At 45.6% G+C, this 22,410-nt stretch overlaps 1 protein-coding gene across 3 annotated transcripts in view; it reads left to right on the forward strand.

The window, feature by feature from the left end:
- Positions 1-22,410, forward strand: part of Ublcp1 (Ubiquitin-like domain-containing C-terminal domain phosphatase 1) — a 41,466-nt gene that overhangs the window by 4,532 nt on the left and 14,524 nt on the right. For all 3 annotated transcript variants that reach the window (XM_050193066.3, XM_072286090.1, XM_072286091.1), the window contains 3 exons: positions 6,480-6,616; positions 18,199-18,312; positions 18,413-18,543. In XM_050193066.3, coding sequence (XP_050049023.1) covers positions 6,480-6,616; positions 18,199-18,312; positions 18,413-18,543 — 382 coding nt within the window. The remainder of the gene's footprint in view (positions 1-6,479; positions 6,617-18,198; positions 18,313-18,412; positions 18,544-22,410) is intronic.

Consider the following 22,410-nt stretch of genomic DNA (forward strand, 5'->3'; position numbering starts at 1 on the left):
TGCTGACGAATATCATTTTTTACTTAGTGGGAACTGCACGAGTGTGGCTTCAAAACCACAAAGAACTCTAACTGGGATACCTGTAAGCAGAAGCTGCGGGATCTCTTCGGAAAACCACTGGGTTGGAAGATCGTTGCCAAGAAAGAGTTGACATCACGAGTTGAAACGTCTACGGAAGGCTATGTCACCTGTATACAAGACGTGGTGGCACTCTGCCTCACGGCCGACTCTGCAATGTTGTAGTCTGAAAAAGTCTGGCATGTCTTAAAAGGTATCGCCCATGACACCTTCAATTTCGAGCGTTTCGAGCTCGTGAAAAGCCATCGTATCTGTCAATCCTTTGCACGGCTTCCTAATATGGCTGCAACATCATCTTGTGATGACCGACAAGACTTCCCTTCGTGGCAGCAGTAACCTTCAGAGCAGCTGATAAAGATCGCGCGCCATGAGCTGGAAGTCATGTATCCCGCAACTCTGTACCCACCTGTCAACGATACATGCACTCCTATGGTTCCCCTTGTTCAGGATATTGTGCGCCAAGAACTCACCAGTGTTGGCTTGCAGTCAGTTTGCACCGTGGCCACTTCCCGGCCAATGGAACGTCCATCACTCTTGCCTACTCAAAATCAATGGATCCCTCGAGGTTCTCGCAACATGGCAGAGTGGCAAACACCGGATGACCGACCTATTTGCTTCAGTTGTCACCGCGTTGGTCACATTGCCTGGTCTCAACCACTGGTCCTTGATGCCATTCTTGAACAGCTCTCCTCCAGATGGTGGTTTTTGCCATATCCAGCCGTAAGCCGAGCCGAACGTGCATACCACTGATGGTACAACTGCATGGCGCTGTCGATCACCGTCGCTGAGCAGTCACCAGTCCCGTTCGCCCCAACGTTGCCACCCGTGTTCCAGGTTACCCCAGTCCCATCACCTGTCGTCATCGTTCTGACCTGACACAATAGTCGATGTAGAAGTTGACTGTATTTGTCCCAGAACTTGTTGATGCTGGAGCCCATATCTCGGTGATAAGCTACTGTCTTCGTTGCCGCCTGAAGAAAGTCCTTACACCTGCCGCATCTCCTGCTATCCGGGTTGCTGATGGAGCAACGTCTGTTATCCTCGGCATGTGCACTGCCCAAATAACTGTTGCTGGTTTCAACAATTCCGTTTTATTTGCTGTTCTGGAACAGTGTTCTCATGACTTGGTCTTGAGCCTCGACTTTTTATCAGACCATTCAGCACTGATTGACTGGGCTGCTGGCCTCCTCCAACTCGAGCTGCCTATTCACTGCTGTCCTCCAAAATCAGCTGAGCCTCGTTTATGTCCTGTAGACTTCATACAGTTGCCACCTCAAGCCACCATGTATATGCCTTTGACGTGCTTTCCATCTGTGTCTGACTGTAACTATGTGCCGGCTCCTAATGTCAATGTTCTCCTGCTACACATAGTTACTGTACCTCATACCATTGTGACTATTGCCGATAACCGTGTATTTCTTCCTGTTTTGAATTTTGCTTTAAGTACACAAGTTATCCCGCTTGGCGATATCGCCATCTCTGTATTCGATGTTCTGTGCTCGTCTGCAGCCACCTGCTGTCCGATCTGTTCTATGTCTGATCCATCCCGGCCACGGCGGCCGCATTTTGATGGGGGCGAAGTGCGAAAACACCCGTGTACTTAGGTTTAGGTGCACGTTAAAGAACTTCAGGTGGTCAAAATTTCAGGAGTTCGCCACTACGGCGTGCCTCATAATCAGAAAGTGGTTTTGGCACCTAAAACCCCATAATTTTTTTTGCTTCGATTTCAGTGCTTCAGAGAAGAGTGCTTTGCTCTGCGGACTTAAGTGGTCATTAAAAAACGCTTGGCTCGAATCTTTGCTTTTGCTGAGATCTTTCGCAGCCAGCAGAGCTTTTTTGACTTTTCTCTGGAAAATGTTGCTTTTGTCTCTCGTGACAAACCGAACAAACCGGGTTATTAGCAGTGCGTACTGTGTGAATGGTATCAATGTCTGAAGGGGCAATAGGGTATTCAACTTTCGTGCCAATGTCGACTACTAGTTGCACAAGGTTTTTGTCTGTAGCTTTCGGTATATTATGTATCTTAATGTTGTTCATGCACGAATATTGTTCTAATCCGCCTTTTTCTTGTTCCTGTGCTGCCCTCTTATGCACGCCGCTGGAAACGTTTTGGAAGGATGCCGGGGCTTCCGCCGGTTGATCTGTATACCTGCGCCCATGTTGAGTGTGTGTCAGTTGTGCGTTTTGTGGATCGCGATTATTTATTAATGGCTTCTCCTGGGCAGCACGTCGTTCACGCATCGACCAGTGGGTGAACAGGCCTGAGTACGCTGTTGTGCTAACAGTGTGGCCGATAAAGGCACGCTGAGTCCTGTCTGCCGACACGGTTGCCTGGGAGTTTGTTGTCACTGATGTCTGCGCTTGCACCTCGCTTTTTGTATTCCTTTTACACATTCATTAAACATTTCGCATGTTCAAGAAGCCTTCAAGCGCAGCCTTCTGCGTCGTATTTGCCAAAGCGGTGCATTTGTTTTCATCAACATCTACAGCCGCAGATTGCTGTTAGCTTTGGATATTGTAGAAACGGCACATCGCTGATATGAAATAATTTCAAAACGTAGCAAAACAAACATATCTGTGCATAAAAGCCGCGTTGTTCCACCCTGAGACGGTCAATACGAAAGGCTGAGCCACTTAGATGACGACAATTGCGATCCAGACACATCTATTACGGGGTGTTATAGCTGATTCTCGCTTTTTTTCAACATCGTCATATTTCCAGTTTGTGCGTGCCATCAAGTATTAGAGTAAACAATGCTCGGCATAAGCCCTCACTTATAGGCCGTGTAGTTCTTTCGTGAAAATGCTGACACCGTTGGTAACTGCGCAAGGCGGTTGTTTATGCTGCTGTGCCAAATGCACCGCCTCATTGTTTCCTGTTTAACTCAGAGGTCAACAGTGCATCTTTCAAATTAAGAAATGTGTCAGCATAAGAACACGTACAGACCTGCCATCTATGTAGCGAATGCGACCGGCGGCATTCGGGAACAGTGGCCAAACTACAAGATGTTGGCACAGCGCTGTGTCGCTGCTCGCCGCTTATTGTGTACGCACGAAGCGAAGTGAAGAGTACTTGATATCAAATTGCTATAGGGCCACAACTTAAATATAAGAGCAGTTTCCTTAGTCCTAACTACTTATCTTTTTTTAAGTTCATGTCCATCACTAGCGGGTGTCTGAACTCGACGGGGCCTGCAGGACTAAACCAAACTTTGCTAAATAGGATCAACATTGGCTCAAACTTTGTGTGCACTGCTTGAGAGAATTGAAGCTTGTACGTTTCAACTTCAAAAGCATGTCGACGCATTTTGAGCGCGAATAATTATATATACAAGCGAATGTGCTGCAGCTATCGCATTATTGGTTCGACGGCGGATTGCGTGGGGTTCGGTCGAGCGATCATGATCGGCACGCTGTTTTTGTCGGTGCCGTCAACAAGAAAGCCCATCGCGCTATATGACATCTTGTACCCATCGGTTGCATCGGTGTCAGCCTATTATAATCAAATGGTCTCGGTGACACAGTGCTGAATAGTCGGCCAATCGTTGGCATCAGCGTCTTGTCGGTTTCGTACCGACTCAGTGTTACCATGCCTTAAACGAGTACGTGACGTCAGGCACACACTGCCACCACCAGCAAGAGAGGGCCAACACTGCAAGAAGACTGCATCAGCAATGTGATGTTTCTGAAGCGTTGCCCAAGTGTAACGCAGGGGTTTATCAATAAATTTGATAGCCGTCAATGGAACGCGGCAACTATGTGGTTCACAGTGCAGTCCGTCTGTACGCATTTTTTTTTTTTCAGGGGACTTTCCCCCAATATCTGGCAGTGCTGCTGTGCGCGTGTCCCTTCCAAAACGTTTCGCGACTAATCCGCTAGGGCAGGGCACATGCACCATCGCACCATGAAAAACGTGTGCTTGTGTGCTTCAGTGCATGAAACGACGTTTTGTTAAAGGGACACTAAAGTGAAAAATGATTTCTTCTGCATCAGTAAATTACCGTTCTACAACACCAAAAACACCACTCTTATAACAATAAGACGTTTGGTAAGCCAGAATAAGCTCAAGAACGAAATACGGGTGGCGACGCCTACTTAAGTTCCCGCACCTGGGGGCTGTGACGTCTTGGATTTTGATGGCATCTTCTAGGGCCTACTAATTATACATAGCGGTACAGATTGACTACATTGTGTTCTAAAGGAACCAAATATTAAACATGGCAAGTTTCGGGAACCTTTATTCAGCCAACGCGAAATTATTCAACCAACGCGAAAATGCGAAAACATACTTTGGAATCCCTGACGTCACGCTGACGTACTGGTGCTTGGGTTTCGGCGCGAAATTCAAATACTCATACTTGGATCTTCGTTTTCTCATCTAATAATCAAACAATTTTTTTGAAATGACCGCCTGCAGGCTTCTCAAACAATGCTTTGTTAGTCTAAACTGATTTATTGTTTCCCTTTAGTGTCCCTTTAACAAATTAACTGGAATGCCAATGCATTTCTCTGCGAAGTTCGGGAATTTATATCTCGAAACTGGTATCATATTGAAAATTCGTTCCTAGTGGATCCGCCTTGCGAACTCCGTGGCTAGAATTTGTAAATTGCAATATGGGCCATAATGTAATTAGTTAAAAACTTAATTAGTGAATTTTTATTGATTAGTCGATTTTGCATCTCAATGTTTTGTGCAAGTATTGTCTGCTGCTTCGAGTAGACCAGCTCATGAACTAGAATTGGGATATCTGCCACAGGCAACTTTGAAAGATTTTTGAAAGTGTTCGCTGAAATACCCTGTATACAAGCACATCTCACTGTAGTTATTGGCATAGTTTTATTGCAAGTATATGTTTTACGCACTTATACAGCGATGAATTTTAGGCCTCTCTACATCCACGTTACATCTACTTACTGCTATTCAACAATCCAACGATTGCTCAATACTATTTCTTGACGCTCTTTGGCGTGGCCTTTGTGCCATTAAACACTATACATCACCATCATCATTGTAGTAGTCACAACATATACTGCGATACATAAAATGATAGCCTGATCACTGGTGTTTTGAATCGATGTAGCATTAATAAATACTCAGACAATTTTTGATAATTCTTATCGGAAACTTCAAAACACTTTCAGGAACACCAATGAAAGTAATAATTTCCTATGTTTAGTGTAAGTACTTAGAGTAAAAAAAAATCTGAAATGTACAAGATATGCATCTGGTGCCTAGTTCCCAACTTTTCTAAGTCAGACCACATGAAAAGATTTTTATGAAGATTTGTTGGCATCGGTACTAGCCATAGTGATGCACATGCTGTGCAGGGAAGCAGTAGCTTTGCAGTTGTGAAAACGGGGAAGTGGCCATCATACTGGGAGAATTTGTTTTTACTCATTCCAGCAGATGCCTGGTTTGTTTTTTACAACATTCTATGGGCTTATGAAGCAATAGCTTCAGGTCAGCGGGCATGCAGAAATCTCCTCATAATTATTGCATTCGATCAGCTTTTCTGTGCAGGCAAGGTAGTCTAGTGCGCGTTCAAGTGGCACTGGAGCCTCCACATGCTTTGTTCAGTTCCTGTACAGTGCTGTACAGTAATGTGGAATGTTGCACAACATTGTACAGTAATGAATAAGGGCACATGCTCAGGCAGTGTTCAAAATGCGAGAGATTAGACGGCTAATCAAGCTTCGGTTAAAAGTCGATCTGAAATCTGTTGTGTGCTCTTGTGTGAGTGAAAACTCCATACAATGGGAAGGAATACTCATAATAATTTGTACATAAGCTGTCGAAGCGGTGATGGATAAAAGCAATCCACAGGGAGTAGGAGGTGGGGAGGAGGGGAATAAAGTTGCACTTGATATTAGTTGAACACAGTTACCAAAATAACATGCACTCATGAGCATCTACTGTTGTTTGAGACATCGTCAATGCAGCCCTTAACATCGGATTGGAAAATTGACCACCTGAGGGAACCTTCTGTGTCTTCACCGCTGCTGTGATTTAAAAATTACTTTGCCAAGTTGACTGAAGCACAAATGTTGCAAGAAGCGCTAGGAACACTGGAGGCTAGTTTCGATGATACCTCCAGGCGAAGTTTTAATTTCCAGACTCCCTGATCTGGCAAAAATTGTAGAATCTGACCAATAGTTAAAGTTCAGTCGTCATTTCAGATGTTGCTAGGAGAAGAATTACAACGGAAATGTTCAGCAATGCACAGAAAAACTGTAATCGAATTGATCAATTTCTATAGGCGCAGTAACGAAAGAGTTATGATATCCGAGAATGCAGGTATACTGCTCCCTTTCTCACTTTTTTGCTGCATGTGCTGTAATTATGTAAAAAATGGTGTTTCTGATAAATTTGTACATCTAAGTGCTTGTTGCATCATTTTCAGCTGCAACTAACATGAAGTGGATTGATGCCAAGCTTTGGGAGCTTGGCGTGACTCGCCACGAACAGTACAAGATTGCATTCCTCTTGGACTCTGCAGCCATGATAACCTTGCATACATCAAAATATGGTGTGATCGATGTGAGTACACTGGCAGTATATTTTTGCTGCTCAAGAACAGCACTCAGTCAGTTTATATTAGTGAAGTATTCTTTCAATACTCTTTTCCCTCATTTGGTGGAAAAGAGGTTGAATGTTCATTAAAAAAGAAAATTGAATGCCAAACTTCCCTCTATTGAATTTTGTGCCAGTGCATCAGCATTAATTCACAAATTTCAGAATATTTTCTCATATTTAGACTGTTTTGGTCAAGAAAAAGTACTCAAAACTTTCAATGTTGAGTCTTTGGTTCCTATAGAATGCAATGTAGTACTAATTCTCTACCGATGTCTTTAACTAGGCCCAAGTAGATGCTGTCAAATCTATAATGTGGGACGTATTCTGCTACGATCACTTCGATGATACTATCGTCTTCGCATGACGTAGTGCTCAGCCAGCCAATCAGTGCACACCTGATGGAAATACTATCACTGAGGCGATACTGCTGCCGAAAGTGATTGTAGCAGAATACACCCCAATTACGGCAAGTTGGTGCAGAAACTTAGAGCAGCATCACCACCTGTGTCTTTTTTGCGTCTTTGCGTCTTTTCGCTGTTTTTCTGGCTAGCGAAGCCTTGTCTGCCGTTACGAATGGCTGATTTGCCATTGCTGAAGCGTAGCTTACAATTAAGCTTAATGGTCCCCTTTAGTTCCTCTCTTAAATTTGTCTGGATGCTTGCGGTACTTGCTAGAATAAATTTGTATTGCAGTGACTGAACTTGGGTTGCTCTATTAAAAAATAAGAAGGAATTTCAAGTGTAGTAGGCAAATTGCACTTCTCCAACACCCAAAAGGTCAGTTGTACTCAGAGCAGAGGCTTGCTAAGCTGGAGAATACAAAACACCACAAGATGGGTGGCAGTGCCTCCTTGAAGTTTCCATACCATCAACTTGTGAAATCATGAACGTTGACAGCATGTCTGCTTGGGGGTCGAAAATCATCCATCAGTAAAGAAAAATTATATTACTTCCAAAATGTACCAAATGACTTAACCTAGACCCTTATGGGAACTTTTTCTGCTCAGAAACACAGAAATGCAATGGTTGCAAACCCATGACATCGCACCGACGTACCAATGATGTGGTTTTGGTGTAAATTTCAATACAGGGAAGCATACTTTTTTTTTTATTGAATCAGCCTCCATCTGCCTTGTATAAGTGTAAGGACAGTTCTGGAAGAATGAGCTTTACAATTCCAAAATGACTTGGTATTGCTGTATCCGTTTAAAGGGTCCTTGAAACAGTTTTTGTAGTATGGCTAGACACAGAGGGTATCTGTGAAGGTATGCTTTCTTGCAATAATCTTGTGTCAGTGCGCTACAATGAAGCAGGTACGAGCGGTTAAACATTAGCCTCCTCTCAAGCCACGGTGTTCCCTCTCAACTTTCACATAGTCCAGCCATCGTTATGTCCCACCTCCTTCATGCGGTGACGCAAGTATTGTCTACTTCCGGTTGTCTTGAACAGAGTGTGTTCCCATGTCTCTTTCCCATGCAGTTGCAAGGAGCGAACCTTCACGATAAGCTTCACACAGCAAATAGAGAGGTGGGAGCACAATGTGTAATGTTGACTGGTTTGCGCTACATGAAGCGAAGAAATGCGGATCACAGCAAGTGTTTGCCACGTTGCTGCAAGCGTATTTCCAATGTACAAAATACAATGTAGCTGTTTGCAGTGCTATTTCGGCTTGATAATAACCTGATAACATGTAAATATACTTATACATTTACAATTGTCTCTCTCATAAGATTTCTTTGTAGTCATCAGCGGTAAAAACAAGTGCTGCCCCAGTTAGGCTAAAGCTGCTGCTAACTTGCTAATGTGGTGAAATGGGCCATTTATAATGTTTACTCTAGAATTAAAAGAAAATAAATTAGGAGAAAGAAAAAGTCACCAGCATCAGAAATCGAACCCACATCTTTGGAGTGGGAGGAAGAGATGGCACCACTGTGGCTAAACTCGAACTCGAAACGAAGGCTTTCTGGTAGACATTTTGACACGTGAAAAGGCACATTCAATTGCCTTTGCAAATCTGTTTTCCGATCTAGACTTGGTAGGATATTTTTCTGCTTTCATTCCAGACAAATTATACACAAAACTTGGCTGTCTGACAAATGAGGAACCTGCGGTAGCCAATGAAGGCGCGTTTTTTTCTTCTTTAACACCGCAGGTGATTGCTGTGTTGATCAAGGAGGCTGGTGTTGATTGATGTGCAGTGTTCACATCTTCCACAGTGTGCAGTTGCTGCAGTTTACTACCGGCACACATGTGCAGTACAAGGCCCCGCAGGGGCGTCTGCGTCAGCAGGCGTTTGGTGTATTGTGATACCACGTACCCGAGCAGACGAGGGTTGGACCCTCCCGCGTGAAGCCGTGTCTGGGGAAAGGGGGATCCTGGGGGTTGAGCCGATGCCGGGTGTTCGGACTTTTTAGGCCCCTCGGCAGAGGCAACACACCTCTTTGACCTCTGCTTCACATAGACAGCACCCCTGGACTGACCCACCCGGGGGAAATCGGTAGTTGCCTTTTCCTGTCTCTTTCTCCCTCTAACCTTTGTCTTTCTCTCACTTTCCATCTTTCCTGTTGCCTTCTCATTTCTTTATTACTTCCGAGCTTCCTGGCAGCAAGGGTTAACATTGTGTGAGTAGCCAACCTAGGTTATGTCATATTTGGTTATAGTGGCAACGTACAGGTGGCGTTTGCAGGCCCTGCAGCGTCCCCTTGTTGGACTCCATGGTGGGTGGCTGGCGTTGCTGCCGAAAACCGCACGTCTACACATGGCTACTTCCTTCCCTCCACTACCTGATCGCCCTCAGAAAAGAGGGCGCACCGAAGATGTTTTACAATTTTTCGGACGCCAAGTCCACACCTTCCCTCATTTTCATGTAGTACACTCAGAAAAACCAGGCAAACTAGTGCGAACTGTCTCACCATTCCTTGTTTCATAGTCGTTAACTGAAAATTTTGGTCCAGGATATAAGGCGTCAAGGATGGCAAGTGGTGATATCTCCTCTTGGAGCTCCGCGATCAGAAGCAGTATGAGAAACTGCCAAAACTAGTGTAATTTGGGGAAACCCAAGTAATCGTAACCCCGCACCATACTATGAATACCACCCGTGGCGTAGTTTCAGATGATGATCTTTTGGAGTTAACTGAAGCGGAACTCTTGGAGGGCTTCAGTGAACAGAATGTGATCAATGTTAAAGGAATTAAGATGAGGCGAGATGGCAAAGAAATGCAAACGAAGCACTTGATAATTGCCTTCGGTTCAAGAATGCTGCCCGAGTCAATTGAGGCAGGGTACATTAAGCTCCGTGTTAGGCCATACGTGTGAAATCCCCTGAGATATTTCAAATGTCAACGTTTCGGCCACAGTTCGCAGAGCTGCCGAGGCCACCAAACCTGTGCGAAATGCAGTGCCCATGAACACACCTCTCAAGCTTGCGAAAACTCTCTCCACTGTGTAAACTGAGATGGGGAGCAGGCCGCGTACTCGCGGTCGTGCACATCCTGGAAAAAAGAAAAGGAAATTATCACAATCAAAGTCAAGGAAAACATAAGTTTCAAGGACGCATGCAGGCGGGTTTCATACCTGCCCAAGAACACCTTTGCCAATGTGGCGCGTCAGGGGGCAGCGCCACAACGGCTTCCGGCGGCTGTCCAACCCACAACTAGCGAGTCGGCAGTTACGCCACCTGCCCCCGCGGCGGCTGCAGCTAGTGCTGCTCCGTCACCCCAGCAGAAGGGGCCATCTACCTCCGGGCAGGTGGCCTCAAAGGCCTCGTCCAACGTGCCGAGGCCTTCACGTCAAACAAAGCGCTCGGAAGAGCGCGTGTCCAGCGCCTCGCAAGAGGCGATGGACACAACCACCAGCAAGACGGTGCCACCAGTGCATAAGGAGCAGCGAGGCTCTCTCAATCGCTCCAAAAAAGACAAAACTCCAGTCACGGTGCCTGCAAAGGGCCTGTGAGCTAATCCTCGTCTCTTAAACACACAGCACTAAACGTAAGCAGCATAATGGATACACAAATACTAGAATGGAAAGTTAGAGGACTTCTCCATAACCTTGACAATATTAGAGAGCTCCTACACAAACATAATCCAAAGTTGCTGTGCGTTCAGGAGACGCATCTAAAACGTACACAAACAAACTTTCTTCGCCAGTACACCATCTTCCGCAAAGACTGTGATGAGGCTAACACCTCGGGCGGTGGTGTAGCAATCCTTGCAGACAAGTCTGTAGCTTGTCGCCACGTAGCCTTACAGACACCCCTCCAGCCCGTGTCAATTAGAGGGGTTCTTTTCAATAAGTTGGTAACTGTCTGTACCATATATATATCCCCAAGCTATCACCTCCAAAAAGCCAATTTCTACAACCTCATAAAACAGCTCCCGGAACCCTACATACTTGTGGGCGATTTTAACGCCCACAACATGTTGTGGGGAGACGCGCGTTGCGACGCAAGAGGCAGACTCATTGAAAACTTTATTCTGACCTCTAGCGCCTGCCTGTTTAATAAGAAGGAACCAACATATTACAGCATTCAACACAATTCATATTCATCCATAGACCTAGCAATAGGCTCCGCTTCCCTTCTCCCTCATATGGAATGGAATGTGATGAATAATCCATTTGGAAGTGACCACTTCCCTATAACTTTAAACTCAATAATGCAGCATGAAAACCCTCCTCGTGTTCCCATTTGGAAATTAGCATCGGCTGACTGGGAACATTTTAAAGAGACTACTCATTTATCACCTGATTTTATAAACAGTTTTAGTATAGATGATGCTGTTGCATATTTTACCGCATTTATTTGTGATGCTGCTGAAAAGTTTATCCCGCAAACGAATGGTGATTCACCTAAAAGGCGTGATCCCTGGTGGAATGATGACTGTAGAAATGTGCGAAAGAGGCAGAATAAGGCATGGGGAATATAGCGCAGATCGCCGAATACAGAAAATCTAATTCAATTTAAACACATAAAATCCCAGGGAAGGCGGATACGACGTCAGGCAAGGAGAGAAAGCTGGGCGAGGTTCCTTTCAGGTATAACATCATACACACAGGAGACGAAAGATTGGAATGGCGTAAGGAAGGTAAAAGGGCAGCAAATAAATCCGTTGCCTCTGGTGAATGATCAAGGGAATACCCTAGAAGAACAGGCACACACCCAAGGGGAGTACTTTGAGCATGTGTCAAGCTCAATTCACGACTCAAGTACAGACAAATAGAAGAACGTAGGGCATTTGAGCGGAAATCCCCACAAAACGCACCATACAACCGTCCTTTCTGCATTGCCGAGCTGAGTGCTGCCTTGATCGTATGCAACAGCTCTGCACCAGGACCTGATAGAATAATGTAAGACATGATTAAGAATGTACACACTGACACACAACTGTCACTACTTGCACTTTTTAACACTATTTGGGCTGCTGCATATCTTCCACCTGCATGGCAAGAAGCGATCGTGGTCCCCATTTTGAACCAAGGTAAAGATCCTTTGTCACCGGCAAGCTACCGCCCGATAGCTCTCACGAGTTGCCTTTGTAAACTGTTTGAGAAAATGATTAACCGGCGACTCATACACATCCTTGAAATAAGCAAAATACTTGATCCCTACCAGTGTGACTCCAGAGAGGGTCGGTCCACAACTGACCATCTCGTGTGCATTGAGGGGAATATTCGTGACGCGTTTGTACACAAACAGTTTTTCTTATCGATATTCCTCGATATGGAGAAGGCGTACGGCACAACGTGACGATACGAGATCTTGCGAGACTTGTCGGGAATGGGCATCCGTGGCAATATGCTAAACCTGATAGAAAGTTATCTGTCCAATCGTACCTTTCGCGTGAAAGTCGGGAATGTACTCTCACGTCCATTTATACAGGAAACTGGTGTACCCCAGGGAGGTATGCCCAGCTGCACACTCTTTATAAAGATGAACACACTCCGCGCTTCATTACCACCAGCTATATTTTATTCCGTCTACATAGATGACATACAAATAGGTTTTAAATCCTGTAACCTTGCAGTGTGCGAAAGGCAAGTACAGCAAGGATTGAACAGGATATCTAAGTGGGCAGATGAAAATGGGTTTAAAATCAACCCCCACAAAAGTTCATGTGTTCTCTTTACAAGAAAGAGAGGCCTGGTTTCAGACCCGTGCATGGAACTGTGTGGACAAGAAATGCCTGTCAACAAAGAACACAAATTTTTAGGTATATTACTTGACTCTAAGCTTACTTTTATCCCACACATAAAACATCTCAAAGCTAAATGTCTAAAAACAATGAAAAGAAGTCAACAAACAATGACACCAAGGATAACACAGGGGAAATTACTTGTGCTTAATAAATGAAATAAAGAAATGATAAATTAATGGAAATTAAAGTGGATGAAAAAACAACTTGCCGCAGGTGGGAACCGAACCCACAACCTTCGCATCTCGCGTGCGATGCTCTACCAATTGAGCTACCGCGGCGCTGTTTTCCCATCCACTTTTTTGGGTATTTATGTGTGCTAGTAGAACCCTGGGAGTGTTAGCCAGCGCCACCACTAACATACCTTGGCGGCGGACGTGGAACGTCCTTTTTGCCACAGGCAAAAGGACGTTCCATTGTTTGTTGACTTCTTATGATATGACTAATAAAAATCGGGACCCTCAGTTAACCCCCTCTCCTCGTTTAAAAACAATGAACTTACTCAAAATGCTATCACACACAACATGGGGTAGCGACAGGAAGTGTATAATGAATATTTATAAGAACCTCATTCAATCACGGTTAGACCATTGCGCCATAGTATACAACTCTGCCGCCCCGAGTGCACTAAAGATGCTGGATCCCGTCCACCACCTGGGTATCCGTCTGGCCACAAGCGCATTCAGAACTAGCCCCATTGAAAGCTTATATGTAGAATCAAATGAGTGGTCACTCAATCTGCAGAGATCTTACACCAGCTTTACATATTTCTTTAAAGTGCACTCTAATCCTGAACATCCGTGTTGTGAAACTATTAACAATTCGACATGTACTGCGCTTTTCCGTAATTGACCCTCTGTGAGACAGCCTTTCTCACTCCATGTGAGGGAGCTTAGCATGGAAATGGATGTCCCGCTCTTTGAACACCGCTTAATGCCTCCAGCGAAGCAGCTACCGCCTTGGGATTGGCAGGCGATAGAATGTGATATATCTTTTGTAAGAGTTACAAAATACGTACCAGAGCTCGAAATACGAATGCATTTCCATGAACTCCAATTGAAGTACTGCTGTTCAGAATTCTACACCGATGCGTCAAAATCGCATGTTGGTGTGTCTTACGCGGCTGTTGGACTCTCCTTCTCTGAAGCAGGTGTACTGACCCCCATACAAGCATCTTTACTGCAGAAGCCTACGCAGTACTGTCTGCAGTAAAACACATAAAGAAGTTAAAACTAGAGAAAGCGATAATATTCACGGACTTGTTAAGTGTTGTAAAAGCACTGATGTCCTTAAGAAAACACAAAAATCCTCTTTTTATTCAGCTTTACTCGTATTTGTGCAATATTTATTCAGCTCGTAGACATGTAATAATATGCTGGGTTCCTGGCCATAGATGCATCGAGGGTAATGTGCTGGCAGACCAAATGGCCACATCAATTATATCGCAAGCTATCAACCCTACCACTGCTATTCCTACCACAGATCTCAAGCCTTTTTTGCGAACTAAACTGTGAAGCCACTGGCAACACTCGTGGGACAGTGAAGCAAATAATAAGCTCCATCTGATTAAGCCAAAGTTAGGTTTCTGGCCCTTCGTTACTAAATCACGAAGAATTGTCGTCCTATTCTGTCGACTCAGCATAGGACACACATATGGTACTCACAATTCTCTGTTCACTGGCAATGAACCTCCAACCTGTGGTAGATGTGGTGAGAGGCTCACCGTCCTCCACGTTTTCGTGTAGTGTCGGAAAGCCGAAAGAGAAAGAAGGAAACATTTTCCTCTAGCATACCGCTATTGTCTCCCCTCTCCATCTTGCTATGCTTTTGGTAAAGAACCCCTTTTTACCACCAAAGCTGTCCTATGTTTCTTGAAAGATGTGGTCTTGCATGTTATTAGCCCAAAGGTTTCGTAGTGCATCCTCTCTACAGAGGATGCTGCTGTGATAGTAGCCCTTGTAAAGCACACGCCTTCAGGTCCTTCCGTTTCAAGAGCTCTGTTATGGCAGTAGTGCTTTTAAGAATTTTTAGCCTGTGACCAATTTTAGCATATTGCAATCCTTTCACAATGTATCTTTCGCGTCCTTGGCATGCTTCGTAGTCGTCGTCATAATTTTATTACATGTATTCTACTGTCTTTTAGGCCCCTTTACAGCCCTGTCACATCCTTTGTTCATAATTTATAGCTTTGCATTGAACACATACACATTGGCCTGGCGCTCTTTGGTCATGCTTGGCCCATGCACCACAAAACAACATACTCATCATCGTCATCATCATGTGCAGTACAAGGCAAGCGTACTACAGTGCTGGTGCCATTTATATTCTTGCCTCCAATGAACACGTCACTGCATCGGTTTTATTTGAGAGCCTCTCTGCGCCCCATCATCTGCTGTCACCACAGCTGTAGCAGACAACACCCATTCTCAGGTGGAAGTGGCCCATCGGTGTGATGAAACATGTACAGTCTATGCTCATTACAATGGACCTGCGTACAGCAGACTCGGATATATTGGACCGTATTTCAGCCTTAGTTTGTCCTACCTATTTTAATATTGCAATGAAGTTGGCCTTTAATGGACTGCATTACAACGGACTGCACTACAACGGACTATGGGCTACAGTGGACAAAATTAGCAGCAGTTTTTGTCAAAATCGGGCGTATAAAACGGACTTTTGCCGTGCCGACATGGGCTGACAACTGACTTGCGAGAGTCAGCCGACGATCGCGGCTCAATATAGCGCGCACGAGGGAGAAAACGCGTCGTATTCTTTCGCCCTCAAGGCAAGAGGGGGGAGAAAGCAAGAGAGTTTTACTCCAGTGGCTGCTGCTGCTTACGGTGGTGCGGCTGCCATATCTTGAAAGCGATCTGCAATGTGGACTGGACAAAGTGCGTGCCTGCGCAAGCGTCGTACCTTGAAAGCAATCTGCGATGTGGACAAAGTGCACCTAGCGCCGGTAGCTTCGTATGCACTGTGCTTTTGACATTTAGTTCGCGTTGAAGTGAGAGACAGCACGAAGGTCAATTTGATTGCTGCTGCTGACCGTTTATCTTGCTTAATTTGCTATCGCAATAGATGCTTTGCCTTTTCGGCGAAACTGTGCCTTTCTTAAATTTGTTTTTTACTTTGAACGTTCGTCACTCTCACTTTGCAATAATGTTGTTAGACATCGCGACGAAAGTTTCGGAAGTGAGGCGTTTCGGATATTACGGACTTTCGATAAAATGGACGTTTTTTATCAGATTGTCAGGGTCGTTGTAATGAGAGTCGACTGTATATTTATTGCATTTGTGTATTTATTTTTTAGGGCATGCAAATTTCTATGCGTACATATGCTTTTAAAGATAAGCTTCATGAAGTGACACATTTCTAGCATTCTCGATGTTGTTGTGTGGGTAGTTAATAAATCACTTGCCTTAGTGAAATCGTCACTCATCACATTACATAGCATGGAGAGGGCAGCTGAAAATGCAGGGGAGCGATGCTGATGTGATTGGTAGCGATGCACATTTTTAAAACTGTATGATAAGTTACACGCTTTACACGGAACGCTTAAATCTGTCTACTAATGATCAGAAGGACCTTCCATACTGACTCAGTACGTTTGTACACAATCATCAAAATTGTTTCAGGGTGCCTTTAAGAGCTACTTTGTTGCTCTTTGTTAGCATACTTGTTACCACAAAAATTCTTGCTTTAAAAGCACACTAAAGAGCAATATTTAATTTAGCCTGGTAAATAATTTTTTTGAATAAGTGATTTTCACTTATTTGGCAGAAAGTGAGGTTATTAATGGAGAAAATGAAGGAAAGGTTTTTCGTTTTGAATTTTGCACCCAAGCCACAGTGCCAATACGTTATTATGACTTCACAGTTTTTTTAATTTTTACTCTTATTCATTTATTCATAATACCTTACAGGCACATTGGAAGGCATTGAGGTTTGGAAGGCATTGGTGTTTCTACAGAACAGAAAGACTGTTTGCATCAAATAAAAAAATAACAAATGTTACTAGAAAAGTACAGTGGAACATCATCACACAAAGTTATGAAAGAGTGTATTCAGGTTATCACAAAAAGTCTCGAGGTTTGACATGGATGCGATGTGGTCCAGGAGATTGTTCCAACATGCAATATTGAGGGAGGGATGATGATTTAAATGCCTGGGTTTGACCACGTGTGCACCTAAACTGAGCATATTGTGAAGGTGTCGTGACATGCGCACAGGTGCATGAATCAGCAGACAGTGAGATTTATTGATATAAATGTACCTGTGAAACAGACATGGAAGCGCAATCATGCTTTGAGTTTCCAATAATTGAGTTGAGACGTCTCTTTTTTATTCGAGTAATGCTAGAAAGATGGTTGTACTTACGCGAGATGAATCTGGCTGCTCTATGCTGAACAGCTTCCAACATGCTGATTAGGTATGCCAGATATAGTGACCATCTGGATGAAACGAATTCTAGTTGCATATCTTCCCAGGAGCCTGTGCTTGTGCTTCTCCTGGGAAGTAGTGCCGCGATGGACCCTGTATTGGGGGGGGGGGTGAATTATGTGTGACCACTTTCCACTTTTGTTTAGAATAAGTTGTTAGAGGTGCTGCAACCCACCGCACAAATAGAAAAGAGAAAGTGCAAGCAAACAAACAAATGAGGCCTTGCTACCCGCCGACGCTTTGCCATACCTGCAACAGGATACCGTACTGCTGTGTTTCGCTGATACGTGCCGTTGCCATTGGTAGGGTGTACATAACCATTGCCTCTGAGAAAAACATTAAGCTGAAGCATGCTGTCGGTGGGAAAAGGACTTGCATTATGTGTGTGTGTGTTTTGTAAATGTGTGTTTGAAATGCATGCGATGTGGCACACAACACTTCCTGGAAGTTGTAGCTTCTCATAGGTTGACGAATCACCAGCGTTTACCCTCTTGACATTACCTGGAGGACCCTGTTGACATCACAATGCACTGAGAGGCACCGGAAAGGCCAGGAGAGAAGCATGGGGTTGCTTTTGGAATTTGTGGCGTCCTCGCATCGTGTAGTCCTGCCGCGTTCGGCAAAGATGATTGTCATGGCATTCTGTACACGAGGTGCATGTTCATTTGAAATGTGTAAAAAAATCTTGGAGGTTCACTAGGGGCCCTTTAATGTATTTTTCATAAAGTATAGGCCTTGTACAGTGTTTCCAGGAATTTTAATATCTTTTTGCATGAGCGTAACATAATGCATGACTGAGCAGGATGAAATGACTAAAATCTCCCTTGTTATAAGTTTGTAATACATTTATTGTTTTCTTTTGTGCAGTTGGGGGCTTCTGCACACTATGAGCATTTAGCATCATAAATGCTGTGTTTCAGATCAAACCACTGGCACTGATATGGGGCCTTGTTCCAGTCTACCGTCCTGAGAACACCGTCATGATTGACGACATTCGCAGAAATTTTCTCATGAACCCACAGTCCGGTCTGAGGGTAAGCTAATATTACCATGTGTTATTTTAAATAAATTCTGTTGCTGTATATTCATACCTTTCATTCTCACGCCTGTTGAACGATAATTCTGTCCTGCTAGGTGAAGCCATTCCGGAACGCACATCGTCACCGATCCACTGACCGTGAGCTACTACGACTGGCTCGGTACCTGAAGGACATAGCCTGCTCAGTTGATGACTTCACAGAACTGAATCACCGCAACTGGGAAACGTGAGCTTAAGTTGTTCTTCCTACTCTGGTTAGCCCTGGCCCTCATGTCAGTAACGGTTGAAGCACTGTGTTGCGATGGTTGACGGGTGGAGGCAACGCCCCTCCCGTAGTGAACGAGACAGTCGTTCCAGCCGAAGAACGCCGGGTTTATTTCACGCTCGGAAATATAAAGAAAAGATAAGGGGAGAGGGAAGGTGTGACAGAAAGAGTGCGCACATGCGCACTGAAGGAAATAGCTTGCTTGTCATGTTCATGGGTTACCGCATTTCTTCACCCTTAGTAACCAAAACGCACGACAGGTTTCTTTGTTCGTGTGGAGCGACGTAGCTCCTGAGGTTGCGCTTCTGGTATTCTCTCAGGTGTTCCAGAGGTCCTTGGTTCCTTTAATACCGGGGAACCCGTTGTGGGAAGCCTGGACAGGTCGACGGCTGCTGGGGTCTCATCTGTGGTCCGCTTACAAACTTGATCCAAGTGGCGGCGGACAAACCCGTCCGCAGTCTTAACATCCAGGAGGCGAGCGCCAGAGGTAGCTTCCACAGTGCCTGGGGCCCACTTATCGCCGACGCCGTAATTTCGCACGTACACATAGTCTCCCGGTGCAAAGTTCCAGCTTGAGTCATTCACAGCTTTAGCAGGGCAGGCTCTGGGAGGAAAAGACATGTCCAGTCTTGTGCGCAACCGGTAACCTAATAGCATCTCTGAAGGAGAAGGGCCTCCTTGGTGTGGTGCGTTTCGATAATTGCACAACAGCCGGGCCAACGACGTTATGATGCAACTGCCTCCTATCTTCTTCAAGCCTTCTTTGACGGTGCGCACGGCTCGCTCGGCTAGGCCATTACTCTGGGGGTGATAGGGGGGTGCCCGAATATGTACTATTCCATTTCGCTTCATAAACTGCTCGAACTCCCATGCTGTGAATGGCGTCCCGTTGTCTGACACGACCGTTCGCGGTATACCGAAACGGCTAAATATTGTCCTGAGGGCATTAATGGTGCTGTGAGCGTTAGCCTGCGACATGGGAACCGCCTCAATCCACTTTGTGTGTGAATCGACGACTACCAGAATCATTTTCCCTTTGATTGGTCCCGCATAGTCGATATGCAAGCGCGACCACCTTTCGCGCGTATCGGGCCAACTTACTGGTTCTTTTGCCTGAGGCATCGGTAACGCTTGCACGCAGTTGTGGCAGGTCGCTGCAATGCGCTCGATGTCGTGGTCTAAGCCGGGCCACCAAAATAAAGACCTGGCTTTTGCCTTCATAGCGGACACGCCTTGGTGGGCTGCATGTAGTAGCTTTAGCAGCTTCCCTCGCGCATTTGTCGGCACTACAAGGCGATGACCCCAGTAGAGCACTTCTTCAGTAACAGACAGCTCATGCCACTTTTTGTAGAACTCTGCCATCTCTTTCGTTTCCATGTCAGAACTGCGCGGCCAACCTTCCCGTGTGTACTTGCGTACCTGTGAGAGTACCTCATCAGCGACGGCGAGTGCTTTGAGTTCCTTTAACGGCATGGCAGGCTGATCCCACTGGTCCATGGTCAGTACAATTTGGGCCTCATCCTCCTGGTCCGCTTCGTCCTGTAACGGTTGAGGCAGGCGGCTCAGAGCATCGGCATTGCACATGAACTTTCCAGGCTTATGTTGCAATCGATATCGGTAGGCCCCGAGTATGATTGCCCATCGCTGAATGCGGGCAGTGGCCATAACCGGCGTTTGCCTGTCCGCTCTTAGGAGACCCAACAATGGCTGGTGGTCAGTTATTAGTGTGAATTGCCTGCCCAGCAGATAATCTCGGAACCTCGTGACACCGTAGACGAGAGCTAATGCGTCACGCTCGATCTGCGAGTAATTATTTTCTGCGGCAGTGAGCGTCCGAGATCGGAATCCGAGGCGCTGATACTGTCCTGCAATGCGATGGAATAAAGCCGCACCCACGCCGTAGGGTGACGCATCAGCCTCCAAAAATAGCTCTTTTGCGGAGTCGAAGTGAGTCAGCACCGGAGCGGAACACAAAACGGCTTTAGCCTTCCGGAATGCCTCATCCTCAGGCCCTTCCCAAGACCATTTCGATTTCTTTTCTAGAAGTCGGTATAAGGGGCTGAGGAGCGTAGACAGATTAGGCAAGAATTTGTTATAAAAAGTGAGCATGCCCAAAAATGACCGAAGCTCCGTAACGTTTCGAGGAGTCGGAGCCAGCTTAATTGCCTCGATGTTCTTCTCTGACGGGTGCAGCCCTGCGGCATCAATTCTATGTCCTAGATACGTAACGGACGATTCGCCTAGTCGGCACTTGTCCGCCCGGAGCTTGATGCCGTATTCCCTGAAACGCTGCAGAACTGCTTGCAGATTCGTATTTGGCTGGTCCTTCGCATCTGCTATTAAGACATCATCTAAGTACGCTTGAACCCCTGGAAGACCTTGCAGAACGTACTCAATCGTTCTTTGAAAAATAGCAGGTGCAGACGCGATTCCAAATGGCAGTCGATTATAGCAGAAGAGGCCCTTGTGTGTATGTATAACAGCTAATTTACGCGAATCTTCGTCTAGAAGAATTTGGTTGTAGGCATCGCGTAAATCCAAGATGCTGAACTGCTGTCCCCCGCGAAGCGTAGCGAAAATGTCGTCTACTACGGGTAGAGGATACCTTTCCATTTCACAAACTGGGTTCAGTGTTACTTTAAAATCTCCACAGATGCGAACTGTCCCATCGCTTTTCAATACGGGAACCACCGGGGTGGCCCATTCTGCATAGGAAACAGGCGAGATAATGCCTGCGGCCACGAGACGGTGTAACTCGGCGGAGACCTTGTCTAACAGAGCGAACGGAACGTTTCTTGCCTTGCAGAACCTTGGTGTTGCTCCGTCCTTTATATGCAGCCGTGCGGGTGGCCCCTTGATGAGTCCCAAGCCCTCCGTGAAAAGGTCAGCGTACTGCTCCATCCCAGGTGCTGCTCCTTGGTTCTCCAGCTTCACTTCGGTTGACTGCGACGTGATCTGAAGAAGCGGCGCCCCTTTTATTTCGAGTTTCTGCAGTAAGTCACGGCCACAAAGGCTAGGGCCTTCGCAGTTCAACACTACGAGATTGCAGTCAACTGTCGCAGACTTATAGGAAGCTTGCATTTGCAGAACGCCCAGCACTGGTAGCTTTCCAAGGTAACATGAAAGGGTTAGCGCAGCCTCACAAAACGGTGGCCACTTATGACGATGAGCTTCGTATATTGCTTTAGGCACCACGCAGACAGGCGAACCGGTGTCGATTATCATTTTCAGCGGAATTCCATTCCACGTGACAAGTTTCTGTATGGGTGGAACCAAACATTCATTACTTTTTACTGACCATATTTGCAATGCATTGCTGCCGCTGTCTTCAATTTCAGCTGAACATTCGGTTATCGCCAAGGTTCGATGGGCGGGAACTGTTCGCGAGCATACTCGCGACAAGTGACCTTGTCGCCCGCATTTGTAACACCGGCGTCTTCGCAGCGAGCACGCAATGGCTTGATGCCCTTGTCTGCCACAGCAGCTACATTGTTGCACTGACATACTCGCTTCATTCCTTGATATTGCGGGTTCTCCTTTCCGCTGAAAGTTGAGCCCATCGATGGCGTCACCTTGACTGTTTATCTGTTGCGAACCTAGCTCTGCGCTTTCTGCTGCTAGAGCAAGTGTTTCGGCTTCCGCAAGAGTCAAATCCTTCTTGGCTAGTAGCTGTTTCTGCAAGTTTTTCGACCGCACTCCGCAAACGATGCGATCCCTCAGCATTCGCTGCAACATCGAAGAGAAATTGCAGTTATGGGCTATTCTCCGAATCTCTACGATAAACGCCTGCATAGACTCTCCTTCTTGTTGGCTTCGATAAAAGAACTT

The sequence above is a fragment of the Dermacentor andersoni genome, chromosome 1 (genome assembly GCF_023375885.2).
Source record: "Dermacentor andersoni chromosome 1, qqDerAnde1_hic_scaffold, whole genome shotgun sequence".
NCBI classification, from domain to species: domain Eukaryota; kingdom Metazoa; phylum Arthropoda; class Arachnida; order Ixodida; family Ixodidae; genus Dermacentor; species Dermacentor andersoni.